Source organism: Ursus americanus, chromosome 7 (genome assembly GCF_024610735.1).
Source record: "Ursus americanus isolate L20-20 chromosome 7, mUrsAme1.1.p, whole genome shotgun sequence".
Classification (NCBI taxonomy): domain Eukaryota; kingdom Metazoa; phylum Chordata; class Mammalia; order Carnivora; family Ursidae; genus Ursus; species Ursus americanus.
In genome coordinates, this window is record NC_142133.1 from 47,859,046 (window position 1) to 47,879,806 (window position 20,761).

At 44.2% G+C, this 20,761-nt stretch overlaps 1 protein-coding gene across 1 annotated transcript in view; it reads left to right on the plus strand.

Annotated features, from left to right (window-relative positions):
* USP39 (ubiquitin specific peptidase 39) overlaps positions 1–20,761 on the plus strand; it is a 28,536-nt gene that overhangs the window by 5,339 nt on the left and 2,436 nt on the right. Inside the window, exons 4-11 of the mRNA XM_045808841.2 lie at positions 401–537; positions 1,768–1,920; positions 6,466–6,691; positions 7,904–7,981; positions 9,369–9,436; positions 9,947–10,135; positions 14,956–15,098; positions 19,140–19,275. Coding sequence (XP_045664797.1) covers positions 401–537; positions 1,768–1,920; positions 6,466–6,691; positions 7,904–7,981; positions 9,369–9,436; positions 9,947–10,135; positions 14,956–15,098; positions 19,140–19,275 — 1,130 coding nt within the window. The remainder of the gene's footprint in view (positions 1–400; positions 538–1,767; positions 1,921–6,465; positions 6,692–7,903; positions 7,982–9,368; positions 9,437–9,946; positions 10,136–14,955; positions 15,099–19,139; positions 19,276–20,761) is intronic.

The following is a 20,761-nucleotide window of genomic DNA, read 5'->3' on the forward strand; positions in this document are numbered from 1 at the left end:
CTGAATGGTGGTGGACTGTCATAGGATATTCATATGTGTATTTGTGCATATCTGTGCATGTGTTATACATGATATATGCATAGATAGTCTTAATTCTGAATAAGATGGAACTAACTCATACACAACTGCATGCACACACATACTTCATTTATGTGTATGAAATTAGTTTCCCTAACCAGTGTCTTATGCCGTCCAGGTGATAAAATAACGTGCTATTCTTCCTTGCTGATTTTTGTGATGAGAAGAGTTCATGTAAGAGATTCATTGCACAGATGGCATAGTACTTTGTTTTTGCAGATATTAACATGTTCCAGTACAAAATTATGAAAGGAAAAGCAAATCTGATTTGTGCCTCTCTGGCACCTGCCCTGCTCTTAAAGCCTTTCATCCTTCTCTACAGGTCGTGGTTTGAAGTCTCATGCCTACATTCACAGCGTCCAGTTTAGCCACCATGTCTTCCTCAACCTCCACACCCTCAAGTTCTACTGCCTTCCAGACAACTACGAGATCATTGATTCCTCGCTGGAGGATATCACAGTATGTGTCTTAGAGGGCTGGTTTGGAACTAGTTCTCTTGGGAGCCATCCCAGCGCTCCTGGGGATCTGCCTCACACGAGGTTAGGGAAGAATTTCAGTCCTTTAGGCTTGAAGAGGCTTCTTTTCCTTGGGGAGGAACCAGGGAGACGTGAGTAAGAAGGTCAGGTTTCCTAATTGTGGTCTATGGTCTGCAGCCTAGGTGTTATTTCTGCTTTTAATGTTGAAAATTAGAGGACTAAAGAAAAATGGCTACTTTCTAATTGGGGTAAAAGCATTTTTGTGAACTGTATTCCCTTTCACACTTTGGAGTAGGGATATGAATTGGGCCTGGTGTAGGACAGTGGATACCAAGTTGTATACCAGCTCCTGGCTTCTTGATACGATGCAGCCAGAATGGCCAGTGCATCCCATCTGCAGTCTCTGGTGTGCGATCTGTGCCAAGAGTCACTGTACTTAAGTGGAGAGCATGAAAAGTCTTGGGTTTGATTAATGTTGGAACTGTTGATTATTATTTTCCTTTTCAGCAAATGTCTATATATTCATGCTGAATAGTCTGTTCATTTTTAAGGAAAGCTTGGTGTTCAGAGTGTTTGAAACATTATTTATGTTGGTTTTATAGACCTGTTAATAGCTGAGGTTAAAGTAGTTATAGTATTTGGAGAGAGAGTGAAATAAATGCAAGGTTTCAAAATGAGTTAATAGAGACCTCTGTTCAGCCCTTTGTGTGATGACCCTCGTAGCTCTAGGACTGGAGTGGGGAAGGTTCTGTTCCTGCCCCTCCAGCCACAGAGAATTCATGAGATCGCAGGTTGCAGAAGTGGGGAGACGTTCCTGCTCCTGGGTCCGTGCCGGCTCCGTGTGAGGTCCCACCTGAGACTCAGACTCCTGCTGCCTACAGAGACTTGAGTGTTCTCCAGTTTCTGACAGTCATTTATCATGGAGTTGGCTAGACCTGAGGTCTGAGGAAGCACCTGGGATTCAGTGATTTTGGGTTAAACACAGAGATCCCCTTCTAGATTAGTAATGTGGAAAGGGCCTGTTCTACGTTACCTCAGCCGTTATACCTATTGTTGAGAGCCCTTTAGGTGTGTGGTGAGACATTCATGACCAAAGTGTTTTTTGTTTTTGTCAGAAATTGCTATTTCAGATATATCAGATATATCTTGTGAACACTGTAGGGCTTTCTACAGTGGAGAGCATGAAAACTTGGAATTTTCTTTTGCTTTGCAGTATGTGTTGAAACCCACTTTCACAAAGCAGCAGATTGCAAACTTGGACAAGCAAGCCAAATTGTCCCGGGCATATGATGGTACCACTTACCTGCCAGGCATCGTGGGCCTGAATAACATAAAGGCCAATGACTACGCCAACGCTGTCCTTCAGGTAGGATCAGGATGGGGACAATGGGGGCGGAGGTGACCTGGGAACACTATGAAGCTGAGCCGAGAAATGACTCTCTTCTGATATACTCAGTGGTTCTTGGAGACACCAGGTCTTGCTGAAAACTGTACTTGACTCTTTTTTATTCTTTTTAAAGGTTTTACTTATTTATTAGAGAGAGAGCACGAGTGGGGCAGGGGGCAGAGGGAGAGGGAGAAGCAGACTCCCCGCTGAGCAGGGAGCCTGACGTGGGGCTTGATTCTAGGACCCTGAGATCCTGACCTGAGCCAAAGGCAGATGCTTCACCAGCTGAGCCACCTAGGCGCCCCTGTACTTGACTGTTCTGCACCAAATAACATTCTGATGTCTGCTCAAAGGGCTGCTGCCAAATGGTGAGGCCTTTTCTAGCCTCTGGGCTCATGGGCCTCTGGAGTTTTCAGGGAATGAAAGATGGAATGTGTGTGTGGCCTGGTAGTACCAAATAAGAAACACGTGTGTGAGATGATGCATTTTTTTTTTTTTTAATAGTCCAGATGTTCCTTGTGCTGTTTGTCTTATGTCTTGATCCTGCTCTTGTGCTTAAGCCCCAAAGTGGGGAATGCAGAAAGCCAGAGTTGTCCTATTTGCAATTAAATTTTGTTTTTTTTTAAAGTTATATGAGTAATATATACACATTGTACAAAAACTAGAAAATGTTGGTAAACACAATTAAGAAAATTAATAATCTTGCTTGATTGACCAAAATTAATTTAAAAAATTTATAAGCATAAACACTTATGGGGTGGGTGGAAGATGTAGAATGTATAAAGTGAGGGCTTTCTTCTTTCCTTTCTCTAGTGCTCTGTCCTGGGCTGGCTCAAAAGCCTATTATGAAAGCGGTGCCTGGGTGGCTCGATTGGTTGAGTGTCCCAACTCTTGATTTTGGCTCATGTCCTGATCTTAAGGTTGTGAGATTGAGCCCCGCCTCAGGCTCTCTCTGCTTAACGCGGAGTCCGCTTGGGATTCTCTCTCTCCCTCTGTCCCTCCCCCCACTCATGTGCTCTTGCGCTCTCTCTTTTTCTCTCTCTAAAATAAATAAAATCTTAAAAAAAGGTATATTATGAAATCAGTACAGACATACTTCATTTTATTGCACTGTGCTTTATTGTACCTCCCAGATACTGCGCTTTTTACAAATTGAAGGTTTGTGGCAACCCTGTGTCGAGGAAGCCTTTCAACACCAATTTCTGATCACTTCGTGATTGTCATGTTTTGATAATTCTATTATTATATTTGAATTGCTGCAGTCTCATAAAATGTTAGCGAAGAGGAGTTGCTCTTTATGGATGAGCCAAGAAAGTGGTTTCTTGAGATGGAATCTACTGATAAAGATGCTATGAGGGTCCAGGGCGCCTGGGTTACTCAGTCGGTTAAGCATCTGCTGTCGGCTCAGGTCATGATCCTGGGGTCCTGAAATTGAGCCCCTCTCTGCTCGGTGGGGAGCCTGCTCCTCCCTCTCCCTCTGCCTGCCACTCTCCCTGCTTAATGCTCTCTTTGTCTGTCAAATAAATAAAATCTTAAAAAAAAAAAAAGATGCTGTGAGGATTGTAGAAATGACAACAAAGGATTTGGTATATTACATAAACTTAGTTGATAAAGCGGTAGGAGGATTGTAGAGGACTGACTCCAATTTAGAAAGTTGTGCTATGGGTAAAATGTTGTCAAACAGCATCACATGCCAGGGAGAAATTGTTCGTGAAAGGAAGAGTCAATTGAAAACGCAGACTTCATTGTTGTCTTATTTTAATAAACTGCCGCAGTCACCGCAGCCTTCAGCAGCCTGGTCAGTCAGTAGCCATCAGCATGGAGACAGGACCCTCCACCAGCAAAAAGATAGTGACTCGTTGAAAGCTCAGATGATGGTTAGCTTTTTTTTTTAATTAGAGAGAGAGAGCCTAACCCACTGAGCTATTAAAGTGCCCAGATGCTTAGCATTTTTTAGCAATGAAGTGTTTTTATTTATTTATTTTTTTTAAAGATTTTATTTATTTATTTGATAGAGATAGAGACAGCCAGCGAGAGAGGGAACACAAGCAGGGGGAGTGGGAGAGGAAGAAGCAGGCTCATAGCGGAGGAGCCTGATGTGGGGCTCGATCCCATAACACCGGGATCACGCCCTGAGCTGAAGGCAGACGCTTAACCGCTGTGCCACCCAGGCGCCCCCAGCAATGAAGTGTTTTTAAATTAAGATACGTACATTGTTTTTTTAGACATAAGTTATTACATATTTAGTAGACTACAGCATAGTGTAAACATAACCTTTATGATGCATTGGGAAACCCCAAAAATTCATTTGACTCTCTTTATTGCAGTATTAGCTTTATTGTGGTGGTTTGAGACCAAACCTGTAATACCTCTGAAATAGGCCTCTGCCTGGTCTTGTGCAGCATCTTCGGTGATTACACGTTCACCCATTTTGTGGATGAATCGTAGCTTAATCATCACCTCTTGTATTAATGTATCTAGGGCCTAGATTCTAGGCTGTAGGGGGTTTGTAGCAACTTACAAACCCATCAGCAACATAAAAGAGGTTCTTCATTTTGAATTGTCATTGTTACACTGTTATTTTTTTTCCCCATTTTGATACGTTTAAGGTACCTTTTTTTATTCACTTCTAAAGTTGATTACTAAGATTTTTTCATGCGCTGTTGGGCCGTATGTGCTCGTTTTTCTATTGGTGGTTTATTTCACTGAGCTCTGAGATATATATTAGTCTTTTTCTGTTGTATATGTTGCAGATATCTCCTTCTAGTTAGTTAGTTCCCAGAGGAATTTTTTATTTATAAAATAGATGAACAAACTCTCTGTGATATTATTGCCACTAGAATGGGATTGAATGGACAAAGTTCTCCATTTGGAGGCTGAATAATTTCTCTCTGATACTTTTTGTATTGTTGCTAAAACTGGAGAGCAACCTCCCTCCACAGCTTGGATGACTGAGAACTAGGAAGAACTTTATCCACACTCCTTTCCTTTAGATAGTAACTCATTTTTTAAGTAATTTTTCTCTAAGCGTGAAGTCCTTGTTGGTTTAGCTGAGCTAAGCTTGAAGGGCTGGTCTGTTGTGATGGTGCTCCCTGTGTCCTGAGTTGTCTTCCTCGAAGACGCCTGGGTTTGTTGTGTTTAGCAGAAACCCCGATCCTCCTTTCTAAACGGATCACCTCACCAAAGAAGTCTGTGCTCATGGTAAGCAGAGTGTTGGTGAGAATTCACAAACCCGTCAGGAGGGGCCTTCGGGGAAACCGCGTGTGTTTAGGGTCTGTCCTGTGTTCTTCCTTCCGGTTTTGTAGCTCACGCGGATGAGCACGTATTTCTTCCTGAACCAGCATGGCTAGTCTTTATCTCTTTGCTTAATGAGGTAAAATGTATTTTTGTTTTCCTAAACCTTTTGATCATTTCAATCCTAACAGAATCTTTTTTTAAAGATTTATTTATTTGAAAGAGAGAGAGAGAGTGCGCGAGATAGAGTAAGCGCCGAGCAGAGGAGCTGAGCACGGAGCCAGATGTGGGGCTTGATTCCAGGACCCCAGGATCATGACCTGAGCTGAAGGCAGACGCTTAACTGACTGAGTCACCTAGGCCTCCCTTGATCCTAACATAATTAGTCATTACATATATATATACGTTATATATATACATATATTCATTTTGTGTTATTTTTATATATAATTCATTTTTTTCATTTTGATTATTTTATATTTATTACAGTTCTCAGTAAATACCACATTTGGGAAAAACATTTTAAAGATATTTTAAGATGATTTTAAACATAGTCACAGGCCTAATTAGAGTAAATAAAAGAAATTATTTAAAAAAAAGTTGGTCAGTGGGGGCACCTGGGTGGTTCAGTCGGTTAAGAATCTGAGAATAAAATCTAAAAAAAAAAAGTTGGTCAGTGGATAGGGACTTGAATACTTTTTTTTTTTTTTTTAAACTTCCTTGAGGCACCTGGTGGCTTTGTTGGTGGAGCATGTGACCCTGGATCTTAGGATTGTGAGTTTGAGCCCCATGCTGAGGGTGGGGATTGCTTGAAAAAAGTAAAATCTTAAGATGCGTGGGTGGCTCAGTCGGTTGAGTGTCTGCCTTCTGGTCAGGTCATGATCCCAGGGTCCTCGGATCGAGTCCCGCATTGGGCTCTGCTCAGCGGAGAGCCTGCTTCTCCCTCTGCCTGCCACTCCCCCTGCTTGTACGCTGCCCCCCCCCACTTCTGACAAATAAATAATAAAATCTTTAAAAAAATAAAAGGTCAGCTTAAAAAAAAAAAGTAAAATCTTAACAAAACAAAACTTTCTTTGTTATGTTTACGTCAGTAAAGCGTCTGCAGAGCTGGACTTTACGTGAAACTTAGTACAGAGGATGTTTCTATAACATGAACTTTAAACCTGAGCATTTCCTTCTGACTCTTGAAGGCCATCACAGGCCCAGTTCTAGTAGAAGAGCTTGCCCCCCGGGTTATACACAGGGGCCCTACACAGGGGCTCTGGATTAATTGGAGTGTTCGACTTCCAGGCTTTGTCTAATGTTCCTCCTCTCCGGAACTACTTCCTGGAAGAAGACAATTATAAGAACATTAAGCGTCCTCCAGGGGATATCATGTTCTTGTTGGTCCAGCGTTTTGGAGAGCTGATGAGAAAGCTCTGGAACCCTCGAAATTTCAAGGCACACGTCTCTCCCCACGAGATGCTTCAGGCTGTTGTCCTTTGCAGCAAGAAGACCTTTCAGATCACCAAGCAAGGTGAGGAGTGAGTCATTCATCTTTTCTGATGGGAGGGCAACAAAACTAGTTTGATGAGCAAATTTACTTGTGCTTACAGCAAACTTTGTAGTAACCAGGTGACTGTCTAGTTGATAGTGTGATTGGGTTCCTCCTCTTTCATCAGCCTGCCCTGCTCAGAGTCCTGAGACTTCAGCCAGATAGAAAGTCTGTCTTGTTTGGTAAACTAAACTGTATGGCTTGGGAAAACTAGGAGACCCTGAAGCACTTGCCACGTTTGCTTTTCATTTTGTCATGTTGCAGACTAGATTTTCTGATAACCTATTTTGACTATTTTTATCCCTCCAAGTCCAACTAGTTATTGCCATGTGAGGAAAGTGGACACTCTGGAGCTCTCAGCACCTGGATCTCATACAGCATCTCTTGTCTCCTGTACAGGGATAAGCAGCACGGTTTTTTTCTTCCAGGAGCTCCCATTCTAGTGGGGAAGATAGTTGTGTAAAAAGGTGACTCCAGGGTGTGAGTGCTGTGATAGAGGAAGTGAAGTATGCTCTGGGAGGGAGCATGGAGCAAGGAGCCCCAGCTGAGCACACAGGAGGTCGGCTGGGGTCAGGGTGGAGGAGGAGCTGGCTGAGTTCCAGGCACAGTGGAGATAGGTCGGAGCTGGGCACTCCAGGTAGAGAGGATACTGCCAACAGCGTGGACGTGCCCAGAACAGACGGAAAGCTGCCGGCAGCTGGGTGCTTAGAGTCCAGGGAACAGTGTGAGAGCCGAGGTGGGAGGGAGGGGCTGGATCATCGTGTTTATGTGCCACTAGAAGGAGCTTGGATTATATCCTGACAGCAGTAGAGAGTCAGTGAAGGCTTGTAAGCCAAGATGTGACATCAGACTTAAGTTTTAAAAACATGTTTCTGGCTGAGAAGTGCTTTAGAGGGGACATTCAATACTGGCTTTTGGTGGGTAGTGAGAGACAGGTTTGAAGTAGAGATGATAATCGAAGGTCCTGGTTGGGTCAGAGAGCCCAGGGAGAGAGTAAAGATTGGAAGACTAAGAGCTCGACCTTGAGGAGTGCCAGCATTTAATGGCCACATAGAGGAGGATGCCCAGGGGACAGGATGGTGTGGCCTGAAGGGAAGGAGGAAAACCAGGAATGTGGCATCATGCCAGCCAGTGCATGGTGTGGGTTATACTAATTTGCAGCTCTGACATGCCCCACCCTTCCTTCTTTTCCAGGGGATGGAGTTGACTTTCTGTCCTGGTTTCTGAATGCTCTACACTCAGCGCTGGGGGGCACAAAGAAGAAAAAGAAGAGTAAGTCTCGTTCTTTTGTAAAAGAGCTCTTCTTTTGTTTCCTTCCTTTTGCGGGCACTTTGCAACTTCCCCTCCTATTTTTTTTTTTTAAGATTTTATTTATTTATTTGACAGAGAGAAAGGCAGCGAGAATGGGAACACAAGCAGGGGGAGTGGGAGAGGGAGAAGCAGGCTTCCTGCTAAGCAGGGAGCCCGATGCGGGGCTCGATCCCAGAGTGCTGGGATCATGACCTGAGCCGAAGGCAGACGCCTAACGACTGAGCCACCCAGGCGCCCCTTCCCGTCCTATTCTTAACTGTTGATTTTTTTGCGTTAGGGTAGTGTTTATGTACGCGTGAACTAAATTTTATTCCTGAATAGGCTCCTTTCCATTTAAAGAAATTAGGATATGGTTAATTCAATGGCACGCGTACTCCATGGAAATGGATATAACTGTGCTGTACAAACCCTGACCCAGTTCCACACTGAGGGGCTGGGCAGCGTGTTGTCAGCTTAGTCTGGCAGTGCAAGAGTTGACGTGACGAGGGCTCATGGAGTGTTTGCCTGGCTTCTGAGTTTACTGGTGAAGCAGAGTAAAAGCTAGTTCCTCCTCCTGGCCTGTACTTGGAGAAATGAGTCTGGCCTCCACACAGATTCTGAGACTTCAAGTCCTGTGTCCCTTCACTTCCACATTGGCATATCAGTAGTTCGTTTCCATGAATGCCAGAAATAACTCTAAGCTTAGAGACTGCCGAGCTAGAGGAGTAATTTTGGAGACCGAATGCAGTTTTTTTCTTGCCCCTTTTTTCAGTTCTGCTGTTGTTGATGTTTACTGCTGTGGAGTTGTGAGCTGGTGCTGCCACCTCCACCAGATGGCTTCCACCTGTGCGCAGCCTCCAAGTTCCGTAACTCGTGTCCTTTCAGGATTCTAGAACCCTGTCGTACTTTCTCTCTTTGCTTTGGTTCTCTTCTGCTCCGTCCCTTAGTCTGTATTTTTCTTTTATGTCTAGCGCAAGGGGGACTCTCTCTTCCTTTGCACACAGCATATGGTTATGGGCAATTCTTTGGACGTGTCTTGTTTTGCTTGAGAATTCTTTGTGATTCATAAGTCTCTAAGCTTTATAAATTATTCATTCATTTCAGACACACTTAATTTTTCTCTTATGGGCCTGGCCCTGTGCTGGAGTGTCAAAGGGCATCTTGTGGAGAAGACAGACATAAAATAATTATTTACGCAAATAACGATGAGGGTACCGTGGTGGTATATGTTATACAGGTTCTTCTGTGTTTAGTGAGAGCTTTGGCTCTTATGCTGGAAGATGCTGGTTTGTTTCGGAAATTTAGAAGTTAGAACTGTATTTTAGAAACGCTATCCAACCTGACAGAATTTGCATTTTTGTTTCTACAGCTATTGTGACTGATGTTTTCCAGGGGTCCATGAGGATCTTCACTAAAAAGCTTCCTCATCCTGATCTGGTGAGTGCGTTGAACCTGACTGTTGGCCTGATTTATCTTGCCTGAGGGGATTTAGGGTTGACAAAGAGAGGCTTAGAGATCTGTCAAGGCCTCTTGCCCCAGGATGAGGTTGTAGAAAACACTGGCCAAGGGACAGTTCCTCAGGTTCCTGTCACACCAGTGTACCTAATTGTGGGAGTTATGGGAGGCTGTAGTCTGCTGGTTAAGCGGCCTGGCCACTGGCTGGCGCTGGCATGATTTTTCAGCTCTCAGGTGAGCTTTCTAGATCATCTGAAAACGTTGTAAGTAGTCTGGTTTTTAAATAAAATGTCTTTGAAGATGGGAGCCCATCAGTTTTTGCATTACCCTAACCAGGCGGTGCTGTTGCCCATGAAAGGCCCCGTCTCTCGGGCACCATCTTCGTTCACTTCAGTACAAAATGAAGTAATGTAACAAAAACACTGTTTCTTTCCGTGTGTGTGGTGGTCTCTGTACTGCGCACACGCCTTCCCTCCTCTCCTCCATCTCTAGCCGGCAGAGGAGAAAGAGCAGCTGCTGCAGAATGATGAGTACCAGGAGACGATGGTGGAGTCCACCTTCATGTACCTGACGCTCGACCTCCCGACTGCCCCCCTCTACAAGGACGAGAAGGAGCAGCTCATCATCCCTCAGGTGCCGCTCTTCAACATCCTCGCCAAATTCAACGGCATCACGGAGAAGGTAGCACATTTGCACAGTTGCCCTGCTGAGGCTTCTCTCTCCCTTGACGTTTTCAGTTTCTTTTTCGACTTCAAAGCCGCCGCATCTGTGGAATGCATTTATCATAAAGCATATTGTCTGTACTGAGCCTCCCAGACTCCATTGCTGTTTCTAGCTGGTCACCCCAAACTTAACTTGATTTGCTGTGCCCTCTCTTGTACTTCTCTTATGTTCCTTTAAACCATCTCCCTCTGGGTAGGTTGAAGAAAGGAGGGGCTATTTCGGACAGTAGAAACTCAGAAAAGTAGGAAAAACTCCCATCTTTTAAAAAATGTAGTGTCAGTATTGAAATGGAAAAAAACAGAGCTAAAGTAGAAATAAATAAAATAATTTGTTCTTACTGTCACATTACTTTTCTTTTTTAAGATTGATGGATTGATTTGAGAGAGCGAGCATGTATGGGCGGGCCTGCAAGCTGGGTGGGGGGTGGGGAGGAGCAGAGGGAGCAGTGGTTCTTGGAGACACAAAGTCCTGCTGAGAACTGTACTTGACGCTTTTTTTTCTTTAAGATTTTATTTCTTAGAGAGAGCACCAGCGGGGCAGAGGGAGAGGGAGAAGCAGGCTACTTGCCGAGCAGGGAGCCCAATGCAGGGCTCAATCCCAGGACCCTGAGATCATGACCTGAGCCAAAATCAAAAGCCAGCCACTTAACTGACTGACCACCCAGGTGGCCCTGTAATATTACTTCTTATGAAGTTAAAAGTGTCTTTTTATCTACTGAATTAACTGTTCCTTGGTTTAATTTACTTCTTCATGCCAGACAAATTTAATCCTTTTGGTTTTGGGAGAATTTACTCGGAGATTTTTTTCTAACTTAATGTCTCATTCCAAAACCTTTCTGCCCTTTCTCTTCATTAGCTAAGATTCTTTTGCTTTCAGATATTAAATACCAACAGAAAGCTCACTAAAAGAGAAACTTTATTGGAAGGCATCTCCCTAGGATCTTAGGAAGACTTGACCTGAGCAGGACTTGGGAAGGACGGAACGAGAGCAAGGGGGTTGTCAGAAGTGGTGGTCTGTGATTGTCCCTTGTACAGGCTGCTGTTACCTTATCCCCAAGGCCCAGCCTCTGCCACGCTGCTCTAGGTTCCCCGGAGGGAGTTGAAAGACCCTCTGGAATCAGGTGTCTTTTCTGTTCAAGGACCCTGTGACTTAGGGGCCCTTCCTCGAAAAGTCTCAATTGTGAGCTAGGCAGCCCCCCCAGCACTCTAAAACACGCCTCCCCTGACCTCCGTCACTGTTTCCGTCTTATGCCCCAGTTCATTGTCAGATACTGTTAGCAAGGTTAGTAAGCACAAACAGCCCTGGATATCCATGGACAGTGGCAGCTGCCTGTGTCTCTCTCTCACACACACCCATACACATGCACACACGTGTGCACACACACACACACGCACAGAGATTGGTAACAGTGATACCTAAGATGTTATTTAGACTTGTTTCATTTTAGGGAGGTGAAAGAGAGACCTTAGGGTTTGTGTAGCTCAGTTTCTTTATTTTATGGTTTTGAGTGACAGAGCTGGGAATCTAAACTCCTGATTTTTCATCTGGCTTTTTCAGCCATGGCACACTTGTTATCACTGTTTGTTCAAACTTAAGTAATATTAAGATTCCCTTGAGCCCTCAGTATTGATTTACATTTATTTTTACTATAATAATACTTAAATTAGCGTAAATGTAAACTTTGGTATAAGCTCATTAATACCTATGGCTTTTAAGCAAGTATGAAATTATAATACATTTATGAGTTATGCAAACAACATTTTGAAACCAGTAAAATTAACAGTGCTGTTACAATGTGATGTGTAGTTACAGCTGAATTGATCCTTGCTGTATGAATGTGGTACTGCTGTCTATGGTGAAATTCTTCCCCCACGATTTCTGGAACTCCTGAGGAAACTGTGTGTTATGCTGTGATATCATTTATGTGTTATATCCTTCCCTAGTCTGAGATAATTAAAGTGAATGCTTCTTGTGTCCACTTGTTCATAGATTCAGATGTGGGCAGTGAAATCTCTTAGCATTTACCTGATTAAAAACACTTTTTTGTGGTGGTGGGTGTGGGGGGAGGTCACCTGGCTGGCTCAGTCAGGGGAACATGCAACTCCCGATCTCAGCGTTGTGAGTGCGAGCCCCACATGTAGAGCTTACTTAACAATAAAAACCGTTAGGGGTGTCTGGGTGGCTCAGTCGGTTAAGCATCTGCCTTTGGCTCAGGTCATGATCTCAGGGTCCTGGGATTGAGCCCCGCAGCCCTGAGTTGGGCTCTGAGCTCAGTGGGGAGTCTGCTTTTCCCTCTGACCGCCCCCCACTCATGCTCTCTCTCTCTCAAATGAATAAATTGAAATAAAACCAAAAAAAACCTTAAACAATTTTTTTTTTGCTTTTAATACAGTATGTTATTTCAACCACGCAGAAGTTACTTGATACCAACAAAAAGATATTTTTTCCAGTAGTGCTTATACCTATAGATGACCAAGAATTTACCAGAAAGGTATCTATGGTGTGTGTAGTAGAGATGGAATGCTTATTTCTCCAGTGCTCTCAGGTTACTCATCATGTGACAGGGGAACTTGATTTAAAAAAAAAAACAACAAAAAACAGCTTTGTTGAGATACAATTCACATACTATATAATGAACCCATTTAAAGTTTATAATTGATTGGTTTTTACTATATCCACAGATACGTGCTACTACCACGGTTAGTTTTACAACATTTTCGTTATTTGTGTTTTCATTACCCTTAACTTACCTTCTCAACTTTCTCATCTCCCCCAGCTGTAGGCAATTTCTTTTTTTCATTCTTTTTTTTTAAGATTTTATTTATTTATTTGACAGAGAGAGAGAGAGGCAGCGAGACAGGGAACACAAGCAGGGGGAGTGGGAGAGGAAGAAGCAGGCTCCCAGCGGAGGAGCCTGATGCGGGGCCGGATCGCAGACTGAGGCACCCAGGCGCCCCGGCAATTTTCTAATCTACTTTCTGTCTCTCTGCATTTGCCTATTCTGGACATTTTGTACAAGTGGAATCCTGTAATCTGTGCTCTTCTGTGATTGGCTTCTTTCACTTAGTGTAATGCTTTCAAGGTTCGTCCATGTTGTAGCATGTGTTGCTGCTTCATTTCTTTTTGTGGCGAAATAATATCCCATTGTGTGAATACACCATACTTTGTTTATCTGGTTGTCAGTTAATGGACATTTGGGATTGTTTCTACCTTTTGGCTACTGTGAATAATGCTGCCATAAATATTAGTCTACAAGTTGTCCTGTGAATGCGTTTCCATTCTTCTCGGGTGGTAATTAAGCGGAATTGCTGGGCTGTGTGGTAACTCTTCTGTTTAGCCATGTGAGGAACTGCGGGCTGTTTTCTGAGGTGGCTGCACAATGTTGTGTCCCCGTCGGCAGTGAATGCGTGTTCCAGTTTGTCGGCGTCTTGCCCGACACTCGTTACTGTTCGTCTTCTGGGTGAGAGGCACCCTAGTAGGTGTCATGTGGTAGCTCATTATGGTTTTGGGTTGTAGTTCCCTGATGACTAATGCTGCTAAGTATCTTCTCATGTGCTCCTTGGACCTTTGTGTATCATCTTTGAAGAACTGTCTATTCAGATCCTTTGTATGTTTTTTACCTGGGTTATTTTTTTATGATTGACTTGTAGGAGTGCTTTATATAATCTAGATTCCAGTCCTTTATCAGATGTCTGATTTTGCAAACATTTTCTCCTCTTCTGTAGACTGCAGCTTCACCCTCTTGATAGTATCATTTGAAGCACAGAAGTTTTAAGTTTCGATGAAATGCTGTCTAGGTGTTCTTGTGAAGTGTGTGCTTTTGGTTTCATACGTAAGAATCCGTTGTCAAATCCCAGGTCATGAAAATTTACTCTTGTGTTTTCTTCCAAGTCTTTTGTGGTTTTAGCTCTTACATCTGCTAGCATACCCTTGATAATGAGGGGTCCCTCACTGCTTCAGAGGTGACGTTCTGTGGGTGTATGCCTCTCGTGGTCAGGAGGTTCTTCCTTATTTTGAATTCAGTGAGACTTATGTGGTTTTATTTTTTTTTGAAAGATTTTATATATTTGAGAGAGAGAGAGTGAGAGAGAGCATGTGTGGGGGAGAGGGGGAGAGGGGGAGGGAGAAGCAGACCCCCTACTGAGCAGGGGGCCTGACACGGGGCTCCATCTCAGGATCTGGAGATCATGCCTGAGCTGAAGGCAGATGCTTAACTGATTGAGCCACCCAAGCACTCCAAGACTTTTGTGGTTTTAATTCTGCAGTTTTTAACCATTTTTTCATCTGACATTTTTGTTTTCCTTGGAAGCATACGCACATTGCCGTGGATGGAGTTCAGCAGTATGCTCACATGCTGGTGTAAACATGACCCCGCAGTTGTTTTTTAGGCAGCCTTAGACATGTTGCTGTCCCTAAGCCTTTACGTGGCTTCTGGGATCAGGTGTCTTTTGAATTCTTTTTTTTTTTTTAAAGATTATTTATTTATTTGAGAGAGAGCATGAGAGAATGCATGAGCAAGGGGGAGTGGCAGAGGCAGAAGGAAAAGCAGACTCCCCGCTGAGCAGGGAGACCAATGCAGGACTCAATCCTGGGACTTCTGGATCATGACCCAAGCCAAAGGCAGACGCTTAACCAGTTGAGCCACCCAGGCGCCCCCATCTTCTGAATTCTTAAGCGAAGGCAGAATTACATATTAAAAATCTAAACCAAAACAAAACTCACACCCTTGCCCCAGTACTCCCGCACTAAATTGATAATTTCCTTCTCACTCTGTCTAGGAATATAAGACCTACAAGGAGAACTTTCTAAAACGCTTCCAGCTCACCAAGCTGCCTCCATATCTCATCTTTTGTATTAAGAGATTCACTAAAAACAATTTCTTTGTGGAGAAGAATCCAACCATTGTCAACTTCCCTATTACGTGAGTATTACCTTGCTTCACTTCCTCTTAGGGGGAGTGAGCCGGAATCTCTTTTCATATTTTTGTACCATTATTCATTTTGGACTGTCTTAGAGATTGTTGGGAACAGAGCCTACCTACATGATGTAAGTTAAGGGTTGCTGGAAGGATATAAATATTTCAGGGACTTCAAAGATAGATGTTTACCTCGAGGCAGCCCTTTCATCTTCTCTCCTGTTGCTTGCTGTGAAGTATAGTCTTTTAGTGTAGGGAAAAATGTTGATGAAAGTAGGGCAGGACAGGTAGGATTCTGTCTGGCTTTGACGATGATCCCGAGCAGTTAGAGTCTGTCTATTTGCTGGTCTTTGCGTCTTCTTGCATACTGTAGTTAGGCACAAACAGTGGGGATGGTTCCACATTTATTTTGCCATCTTGGGGTCCTTCCCTGTTGGTGAGAAAGATAAATTTTGATATATGGTTTTATTTTTAATGTTTACCATGCATTTGTCTTTTTATGAACATCTATGAGTATTTTAATGCAAATTGGGGAGGAGTTGTGCCAGATGCTTTCATTTTACTACTTTCTAACTCAGAAAGCTCCTGCAAGAGGCTCTTGGGGGTAGACAGTTTTTCAGTTCTCAGGAGACATGGTTTTTCACACCCTGAAGAAGATATCTCTGAGAACACGGAGAAACCTGGAGGCAGGACTGGCAGGAGGAGTAAGGGTGTCTTTGCTGGTGTTTAGGTAAGAGTGGAGCCCTAAGGGAGCTTCTTGTCGAAGTGTGGGAGCTGTAATGTGTAAGTGCTCATCTCTTCCTTTCTCTCTCTCCATCCCTCTCCGTTTCCCAGTTGCCCAAACCATACCAAGACTGCCAGTTTTCTCCTTTGAAAATGGTTCCAGCTCTTAATTCTGGTAGTGTTTCAGAGGGTAGTATGTGAAAATAAAGAGGCCCGAGTGCTGTGCCATTCTAGCTGTGTGACTTTGGGCAGGTTGGTTACATATTTTCTGGAGTTACTCTGACGTGGATAAAATGAGAGGTTGGATTAGGTGAACCCTCGGGGTCCTTCCAAGAATAGCATTTTATTATTCCTGGTTCCATGATCGCCAAGACTCTGAGAACAGCTAAGGGGTGAGGGAGAACACCTTTGTAGTTAGCATTGCAGGAGAATCTCTCACTTGCTCTTCTCGTGCTTCACTAGCATCTTGTCTGTGTGACAGAGTGAGATTGGGGACATGGAAGCCAGCTCTCTGCTACCTTGAGTGAGACCACAGGGGACCTTTCTTTGAAAGTCCATGTGGTGGGGTTTTCCTTCAGTACTGGACTCTTGGGAGTTTCCACAGTCACCAGTGTGTTCCTGGGAGGAGGGAGTGCTCTTGACTGGAGGGCAGTTCCGGAGGAAGGAGGACTGTGTATCGATAATAGTCCCTGCTCAGTCACCACAGAAATGGCCTTACTCCGTTGGTTTCTTTTATATTGCACCTGGAGTATGTTTATTTGGCTACCAGTTGCATTTAGGTTTTTGGTAAGTGACTTCAGTAGTTTGTCCTTTGGAAAGCTTACTTTGGAGAAGTTGAGAAAAAGATAAATTCTTAGCTAGTCAGCCTTTTAGAGACTAATTCTGGAAACCTGTACTTTAAATGCTTTATGCACTATAATTACTTTTAGAGTAATATGGTTCTAGATTAGCTAAAGTCTCCACCTTTTTTTTTTTTTTTTTTTAAGACTGATTTATTTTAGAGAATGCGTGGGTGAGAAAGAGAGTGGTTGAGTGAGCACATGTGCAAGCTGGGGGAGGGGCAGAGGGGGAGGGAGAGGAAGAGGGAAAGAATCCCAAGCAGACTCCATGCTGAACAAGGAGCCTGATGCAGGGCTCTATCAATCTCATGACCCGTGAGATCATGACCTGAGCCAAAACCAAGAGTCGGATGCTCAACCGACTGAGCCACCCAGGCGCCCCTAAATTCTCCACTTTTTGAAAAGGATTCTTTTCATACCTTATTTTTCTCCTGTTTTATTCATAACACATCTTTTTACTAGAGGTTGATCAGACTTGCAGCGATTGGGTGCCCTCTGCTCCTTTGGAGGTAGGGTTTTTGGAGCATAGGATTAAAGCTGCACTTCCAGCTAATTAGGTGTTCTCCGGATTGGACTGTTCTGATTGGGAGAGGAGCGTAGTGGCTCCTTCGGCTCTTTTCTAAAACAAAATGATTTAACATGTGTTCATTTCCTTTTATCACTGAACAGTTTTGGTTCAGTCATGAAAACCTGAGTATTAATACTCCTGAAGATGTCTAGGACTTGTTCAGACAAACAAGTCTGGACAGCTGTTGTTGAAGCTGAGGAGAGCTAGCTGGAGAAGACAGCTGTGAGCAGCCAGCAGGCCTTCTGGCTCTCTGGAGCTCACACGCATCTCCTTCAACTCCTCTGTAAATTATCTTTAACAATAAATGTTACAGTTTATGTGGTACACTGTTAGTCTGTAGAAGTAAATAGCTGTCACTAACATGTAGAAAGCTACATAGTAAGAACAAAGTTGCGTGTGTGTTTATTACCACATGGTTTACATTTGTATTTCTGGACAGGTAATATAATCACAGTCTATAATTCAGAGGGAGATGTACATCTGGAGGTGACCACGGACAAGACCATTGTTAGCATTTCCCACGAATCCCTCACGGATGACGTTACTGGAGTTCAGGTTTTGAGTGGTAGTACCTCAGACAGCACATCAGTTCTAGAGCGATTAGAAATATGATGTAGTCTCTCTTATTCATGTTAATGGTCACTCTGTTTCCCTGTTTAACTATAGGAAAATTCTTCACAATTGTCTTCGTCCTGTCTTCATAGTTGCCATTTATCATAGCACTTGACTTTGCAGTAACTGGTATATACATTTATGCTTCAACTGATGGTCAGAATCCAACACAGAAAACACAAAAGGAGATTTTATTCCAGATTCAAGAATGCTTCTCCATATTTGAAAGTGAATGTTCACATATTCAAAATAAAATAGATATTTCTCAGTCCCAGTTGAAGGAACGTAGTCAGTAGTTTCTTTTGGCAACCAGAACTGAGAAATTAAGAAGCTGTGGAGTAGCCAGGGTGGGTCACCTAAAGAAGAGAAAGTGGGGCTGCCAAAGGAGGGAGAAAAACAAGCCAATGTCAGAAGCAGAAAAGAGGTCATGTGGCTCCCTTGGTTCTTGCTTCTTCTCCCAGGCCTGGTTCTGGCTGCATTTCTTTTCTTTTTTTAAAGATTTTATTTTATTCAACAGAGATAGAGACAGCCAGCAAGAGAGGGAACACAAGCAGGGGGAGTGGGAGAGGATGAAGCAGGCTCATAGCGGAAGAGCCTGATGTGGGGCTCGATCCCATAATGCCGGGATCACGCCCTGAGCCGAAGGCATACGCTTAACCGCTGTGCCACCCAGGCGCCCCATCTGGCTGCATTTCTACTTTGAGTAAATTCCCCTTCTGTGCTGGAGCTACCGGTCTGCCTACTTTGCCATATTGAAATTGTGAAAATGATTGTATACAGTGGCGACTCCCAGAATCATGAGGTCAGGCCTTCCATAGCCAGAGGCTAGGGACCGGGCATCGACTGAACACTGCAGCTGCGGGATTCCCAGAGAGGGCAGAGGGTGACGGGTTACTCCTGTTGTCTCCCTTAATCCTCACCATCTCAGAGGGGATGGTGACGCTCCTTTTCATGTCTTAGAAGAGCCTTAGGCTGTGTAACCTGCTCACATTCCCACGTGTCTCTGAAGTGGCAGAAGCCCTCATTCCAGTTCGCATCTGAATGACGCGAGGCCCTGCACTTTGACGGCTAGATGTGCTTTTAACAGTGTGCTTTCCCCGTGGAGCCAGTCTTTCTAGTTTGACTCATGTTTATGGCAAATTGTGTGAATTTCCACCACCCTGGGCTCCCATGGCTCTGCAAGCCTACCTAGATCCGGGCTTCTAAGATAGGGTTCAGTAGCTCTGCAGACCGTTGATGTGAGACCATGTCCCTGACCTCGGTAGCCTTTGTCTGATCTCGTGGCTTTATGTTCACCGTCACTAGAAACGTGGACCTGAGAGAGTACTTGTCTGAGGAGGTGCAGGCGGCGCACAAGAACACCACCTACGACCTCATCGCCAACATCGTCCACGACGGCAAGCCCTCGGAGGGCTCCTACCGGATCCATGTGCTGCATCACGTGAGTGCCAAGAAGGGTGGTGGTTCCCTTGGGGTTTCGGTGGGCAGCTGTCTCCAGTTTGCCCTGTCTTCTCCTGGCCTTTGGCGTTCTGCAGGTACTAGAGCTGTCGGTGGCTCGTCTCAGTAGTGGTTCTCGGTTTTGGGTGCACGTTGCAGTCACCTGGGGAGATTTTTAAATCCTGATTCCTGGGCCACTCCAGGCCAATTACATCAGAGCAGTGTAATTGGTACCCATTGGTTTTCACCTGGAATAGAGGCCAGGGTTGCTGCTAAGTACTCTGTAGCGCACAGGCAGCCCCCAGAACAGAGGTACCTGGCTCAAAGTGCCAGTCCGAGTTAAGAGACTGCATTAGGTTCTCTGGAGGTGGGAACCAGGCATCATGGTGTTAAAATTGTCCAGGAGATGCCATTGTGCAGCCGAGGTTGAGCACCACTGTCCTAGGCTAGAGCCTTAGCACCTGAAGGGAATCCTCGAACTAGCAGCGTTGACATCCTATGAGAACTCGCTAGAAATGCAGAGTCTTGGGCCTCACCCAAACCTACTGAATCAGAATCCGCATTTTAACAAGACCCTCTGGTGTGTAATTAAAGCTTATGAAGCACTGGTGTAAAGGTTTCTTTCAGCTAAAAAAACTGTTTTGAATTTGTCTCAAGCTGAAAATGGATGCAACATGTACTTAAGATGTATTTGGTACCACACAGATGACTAGCACAAACTGTTTTAATTTGGTCAGTCTTCTGGGACCGTGGGTCTAATAACCTGCTCTGTTTAGTGGCATTTTGATGTGTGCTAGAAAGTAGGCCAAGTGCTTAATGTATGGTCATCTTGTAGCTTTTTAAAAAAAATGTATTTATTTATTTGAGAGAGTGGGGAGAGGTGCAGAGAGAATCTTAAGCAGACTCTGTGCCAAGTGCAGAGCCCAGCACGGCTTGATCTCCCAACCTGAGTGGAAACCAAGAGTCAGATGCTGAACTGGCTGCACCACCCAAGCGCCCCTCATTAGTATCTTTAAAATACACCTCTGAGACAGTTGTTAATACCTTTAATGTTTTTATTTGAGAGAGAGAGAGAGAAAACACATGAGTGGGGGTAGGACAGAGGGAGAGAGAGAGAGAGAGAATCTCAAGCAGACTCCCCGCCGAGCATGGAGCCTGATGCAGGGCCCGATCCCAGGACTCTGAGATCATGACCTGAGCCAAAATAGAGCTGGCTGCTCAACTGACTGAGCCACCCAAGTGCCCCTGGTTTCACCATGTTCTTAACCAGTCCTCAAAACAGGAATGGGGGCTTGATTATGTGATCCTGAGCTTTTGTTACGTTTCCTATATTCTGAGCTGTTGGACTATCTGAATATCTCTAGTCTATGGTATCTGCCTTTGGCATTTCTTTGAAGTTTGGCTGGATGAGGCAGGTAAGCTTCCAGCAGTGCCTGTGCCATAATCCAGAAGACTCTTTGCCTCCTTGCGTATGGCAGCATGAAGGAAGG